At 52.5% G+C, this 5,424-nt stretch overlaps 1 protein-coding gene across 1 annotated transcript; it reads left to right on the top strand.

Moving 5' to 3' along the window:
• Positions 1–309: 309 nt before the first annotated feature.
• Positions 310–5,017, top strand: LOC137544780 (proteoglycan 4-like). Its single transcript, XM_068265871.1, has 2 exons — positions 310–350; positions 3,841–5,017. Exons 1-2 carry the CDS (start codon positions 310–312, stop codon positions 5,015–5,017), a joined length of 1,218 nt encoding a protein of 405 aa, XP_068121972.1.
• The last annotated feature ends 407 nt before the right edge of the window (positions 5,018–5,424 follow it).

Here is a 5,424-nt window from a genome sequence, read left to right on the forward strand (position 1 = left end):
CCCCTGCAGCAGCAGAACATGGAGTAAAAGAAGTGCTAGAAGGAGGGGCGTGGAGGCAGCGGCGGGGAGGCGGGCCAGAACCCCCCCACTCCCTCACCTGGGACTCCTCCTTCTGCTAGCTTCCCCTCCCGAATAGCGGCAGCAAAGAGGCGAGGCGGGCGGGCGGAGGATTACTCACCTAATTTCCGCATTCCAAGTGCTGGAGCGCAGCGTCCCCATCGTCACAGGTCTCTGCCTTCAATGCCGCCCACTGTACTTCCTGATTAGCGGAAGCACAGTGGGCGACATTGAAGGCGGAGACCTGTGACGATGGAGACGCTGCGCTCCAGCGATTGGAACGCGGAAATTAGGTGAGTAATCCTCAGTCCGCCTCGCCTCTTTGCCGCCGCTATTTTGGAGGGGAAGCTATCAGAAGTAGGGGTCCCAGGTGAGGGAGTGGGGGGGGGGGGGGGGGGTTCTGGCTCCCTGCCGCTGCCTCCACGCCCCTCCTTCTAGTGCTTCTTTTCCTCCTGGAGAAACTACACTGGGGGCAACTACTCTGGCCACACTGGGGGGCAGCTACACTGGGGGCAGCTACTCTGGCCACACTGGGGGGCAGCTACACTGGGGGCAGCTACTCTGGCCACACTGGGGGGCAGCTACACTGGGGGCAACTACTCTGGCCACACTGGGGGCAACTACGCTGGCCACACTGGGGGCAACTACGCTGGCTAAACTGGGGGCAACTACGCTGGCTAAACTGGGGGAAACTATGGCCACACTGGGGGCAGCTACTCTGGCCTCACTGGGGGCAACTACGCTGGCTAAACTGGGGGCAACTACTCTGGCCACACTGGGGGCAACTACGCTGGCTAAACTGGGAGCAACTACTCTGGCCACACTGGGGGGCAGCTACACTGGGGGCAGCTACTCTGGCCACACTGGGGGGCAACTACACTGGGGGCAGCTACTCTGGCCACACTGGGGGGCAGCTACACTGGGGGCAGCTACTCTGGCCACACTGGGGGCAACTACGCTGGCCACACTGGGGGCAACTACGCTGGCTAAACTGGGGGCAACTACGCTGGCTAAACTGGGGGCAACTATGGCCACACTGGGGGCAGCTACTCTGGCCACACTGGGGGCAACTACGCTGGCTAAACTTGGGGCAACTACTCTGGCCACACTGGGGGCAACTACTCTGGCCACACTGCGGGAAACTACGCTGGCCACACTGGGGGCAACTACGCTGGCTAAACTGGGGGCAACTACGCTGGCTAAACTGGGGGCAGCTACTCTGGCCACACTGGGGGCAGCTACTCTGGCCACACTGAGGGCAACTACACTGGCCACACTGGGGGCAACTATGCTGGCTACAGTAACTGGGGGTAACTACGCTGGGGGCAACTATGCTGGCTACACTGGGGGCAACTATGCTGGCTACACTGGAGGTAACTGTGCTGTCTACACTGGGGGTAACTACACTGGGGGCAACTATGCTGGCTACACTGGGGGCAACTATACTACCTAAACTGGGGGCAACTATACTACCTACACTGGGGGCAACTATACTAGCTACACTGGGGGCAACTATATTATTATTATTTAGTATTTATATAGCGCCGACATTTTACGCAGCGCTGTACAGTGTATATATATATATATATTGTCTTGTCACTGTATTACCTATACTGGGGGCAACTATACTACCTATACTGGGGTGGGGGCAACTATAATAGCTACCTATACTGGGGGCAAACTTTATTATTACTGGGAGCACCTATACCTGACATTACCTGTCGTGGCACGTGTAGTTTGCCGCACTTGCTCCTTTTTTTTTTGGGGGGGTGTCTTATAATACCCAGCACCGGGTGTCAAATACTCTAGGTAAGCCACTGAACCCCTATCATCACTGGATCTCCTTCACACCTCAAGACTGAGAACCAGAGCCAACAACCGCTACCATCACTGGATCTCCTTCACACCTCAAGACTGAGAACCAGAGCCAACAACCGCTACCATCACTGGATCTCCTTCACACCTCAAGACTGAGAACCAGAGCCAACAACCGCTACCATCACTGGATCTCCTTCACACCTCAAGACTGAGAACCAGAGCCAACAACCGCTACCATCACTGGATCTCCTTCACACCTCAAGACTGAGAACCAGAGCCAACAACCGCTACCATCACTGGATCTCCTTCACACCTCAAGACTGAGAACCAGAGCCAACAACCGCTACCATCACTGGATCTCCTTCACACCCCAAGACTGAGAACCAGAGCCAACAACCGCTACCATCACTGGATCTCCTTCACACCTCAAGACTGAGAACCAGATCCAACAACTTCTACCACCACTGGACCTACTTTATACTTCAAGACTAAGAATCAGAGTCAACAACCCCTACCATCACTGTATCTTTCACACCTCAAAACTGAGAACCAGAGCCAATAGGATAGTGAACTTTCCGTTCCCCCCAGGCAATTGCTTCCTAAACCTTCTCCCATCAGGCCAACTCTACGGATCCATCCCCACCAAAACTTCCAGACACAGGAACACCTTCCTTCCCTGAGCCGTCTATCTTCTGAACTCAAGTCCTGCTACCAACCAACCCCCTAGTCTCCCTCACCCATACGCTAGTTCCACTGTATGGTCTGTACCTGCTTACCTGCATTACTTGAATTATTGCCTTATGTCCCTGTCTGTAAAATTGCACTTGTCGAATGTCATATGTCAAGGTGCGGTATGTCGTACTCGGCAAATTAACTGATTTTGATTCTGATTCTGAGCATGGAATATTCTCGGTAGTAGCTGGTGTGGGTGTGCAATTGCTGAGCCTTCTCATTCCATTGACACAGTGGCATTTTCTATAACGTCATTGTCTGATATGCTGGCAACTATTTATACCTCTGAAGTATGAATTGACTTTCTGCTGATCTGCTTTCCTGTTTTCCATCACCATCAAGTCCACCTACGAACGCCGCTGATAATGGAGGTGTGAACTCTCCAGCGACAGCCGCTATACTATAATTCAATGCTGAGAGGAGTTTGTTTTGTGATAATGACTTGTTGGATCTTTCAGGGGGTCTCCTTTCTGTCCTTCCACTGGAACTGGAACTCTAAAAAGTTATGGGGGAGGATTTGATTGACAGGTTTTCTGACCTTTTACCTTTCCCATAATGAGAGCGTAAATGGACCAGAAAAACTAAAAGCACTGGGATAGTAAATACCTGGAAAGTGAAGAATAGGCCAGGGGACAGAGGAAACCTTCCTAGGAAGGTGGCACCAGTAAGGACTGGCAAAATTAGGACAGGGAATTGTTTTTTTCAAAAATCCCAGCAGTCCTCCTTTCACGTGTAAGCAGAGCAAACTGGAGCTCTCAGTTTCCAGAGAAGAACTGCAGTGAAGAGAGGTCTGACAACTACAGAGAGGAGAAGCCTGACAACTGCAGAGAGGAGAATAATGACATATGCAGGAGCAAAGCCAGGACAAGGTCCTCCGGCACCCAAGGCTGAGACACCAAAGTGCGCCCCTCCATCCCTCCCACCCCAGCAGTCACACACTGATTGCTATTAGACTAAGAGGCACCCCGGGGGCTCCCAACACCTTCTTGCTTGCAGTCACTGCCATGTATCCCCTTTTTTCTATTTCTCTCTGCTTCAAACACAATAGGGAATGATAGCTGAGTGAGTTGTGCGCCCCCTCCTATACTGCGCCCTGAGGCTGGAGCCTCTCTTGCCTTTGCCTCGGCCCGGACCTCTGCAGAAGACATGCATGGCAACTGCAGTGAGGAGACATGACAACTACAGAGAAGAGAAGTCTGACAACTACAGATAGGAGAATGCTGACAACTGCAGAGAGAAGCCTGACAACTGCAGAAAGGGGAAGCCTGACAGCTGCAAAGAGGAGAAGCCTGACAACTGCAGAGAGGAGAAGCCTGACAGCTGCAAAGAGGAGAAGCCTGACAACTGCAGAGAGGGGAAGCCTGATAGCTGTAGAGAGGAGAAGCCTGACAGCTGCAGAGAGGAGAAGCCTGACAGCTGCAGAGAGGAGAAGCCTGACAGCTGCAGAGAGGAGAAGCCTGACAGCTGCAGAGAGGAGAAGCCTGACAGCTGCAGAGAGGAGAAGCCTGACAGCTGCAGAGAGGAGAAGCCTGACAACTGCAGAGAGGAGAAGCCTGACAGCTGCAGTGAGGAGATTCCTGACAACTGCAGAGAGGAGAAGCCTGACAGCTGCAGAGAGGAGAAGCCTGACAGGTGCAGAGAGGAGAAGCCTGACAGCTGCAGTGAGGAGATTCCTGACAACGGCAGAGAGGAGAAGCCTGACAGCTGCAGAGAGAAGAAGCCTGACAGATGCAGAGAGGAGAAGCCTGACAGATGCAGAGAGGAGAAGCCTGACAGCTGCAGAGAGGAGAAGCCTGACAGCTGCAGTGAGGAGATTCCTGACAATGGCAGAGAGGAGAAGCCTGACAGCTGCAGAGAGGAAAAGCCTGACAGGTGCAGAGAGGAGAAGCCTGACAGGTGCAGTGAGGAGATTCCTGACAACGGCAGAGAGGAGAAGCCTGACAGATGCAGAGAGGAGAAGCCTGACAGCTGCAGAGAGGAGAAGCCTGACAGCTGCAGAGAGGAGAAGCCTGACAGCTGCAGAGAGGAAAAGCCTGACAGGTGCAGAGAGGAGAAGCCTGACAGGTGCAGTGAGGAGATTCCTGACAACGGCAGAGAGGAGAAGCCTGACAGATGCAGAGAGAAGAAGCCTGACAGCTGCAGAGAGGAGAAGCCTGACAGCTGCAGTGAGGAGATTCCTGACAACGGCAGAGAGGAGAAGCCTGACAGCTGCAGAGAGGAGAAGCCTGACAGCTGCAGAGAGGAGAAGCCTGACAGCTGCAGTGAGGAGATTCCTGACAACGGCAGAGAGGAGAAGCCTGACAGCTGCAGAGAGGAGAATCCTGACAGGTGCAGAGAGGAGAAGCCTGACAGGTGCACAGAGGAGAAGCCTGACAGGTGCAGAGAGGAGAAGCCTGACAGGTGCAGATAGGAGAAGCCTGACAGGTGCAGAGAGGAGAAGCCTGACAGGTGCAGTGAATAGCAGTGTTGCGCTCCACGGCCTCCTGATCACGGATTCAGTTATGAATGCACCCGTGATCGTGGTCCAAATCCGGCTCGTGATCACCGATTTAGATATGATCACGGCCGTGATTATTACCTGAAAACCCGCTGACTTTAGCGGTTAATAGCAAAGCCCCCTTACATGATATAAACCCCATAAAATTGATTTTAAAGTTTCAAAGGAATAGAGTATACATTTAAATGCGGTAAATGAAAGTTAATGTATGTACCGCATTTACATGTATACTTTTTACCTTTGAAACTTTAAAATTGATTTTCTCAAAAACTATAAGGTTGTTTTCAAAAAAATCTTGTTCCCACTGTTCTACTTTATTT

The sequence above is a fragment of the Hyperolius riggenbachi genome, chromosome 2, assembly GCF_040937935.1.
Source record: "Hyperolius riggenbachi isolate aHypRig1 chromosome 2, aHypRig1.pri, whole genome shotgun sequence".
NCBI classification, from domain to species: domain Eukaryota; kingdom Metazoa; phylum Chordata; class Amphibia; order Anura; family Hyperoliidae; genus Hyperolius; species Hyperolius riggenbachi.

Excerpts from the sequence above, each read along its gene's own strand:
- LOC137544780 (XM_068265871.1), top strand. The coding sequence starts at position 310 with ATGGAGACGCTGCGCTCCAGCGATTGGAACGCGGAAATTAG. Across the intron at positions 351-3,840 it reads GATTGGAACGCGGAAATTAG|AGAGAAGCCTGACAACTGCA; the intron begins GTGAGTAATCCT and ends TGACAACTGCAG.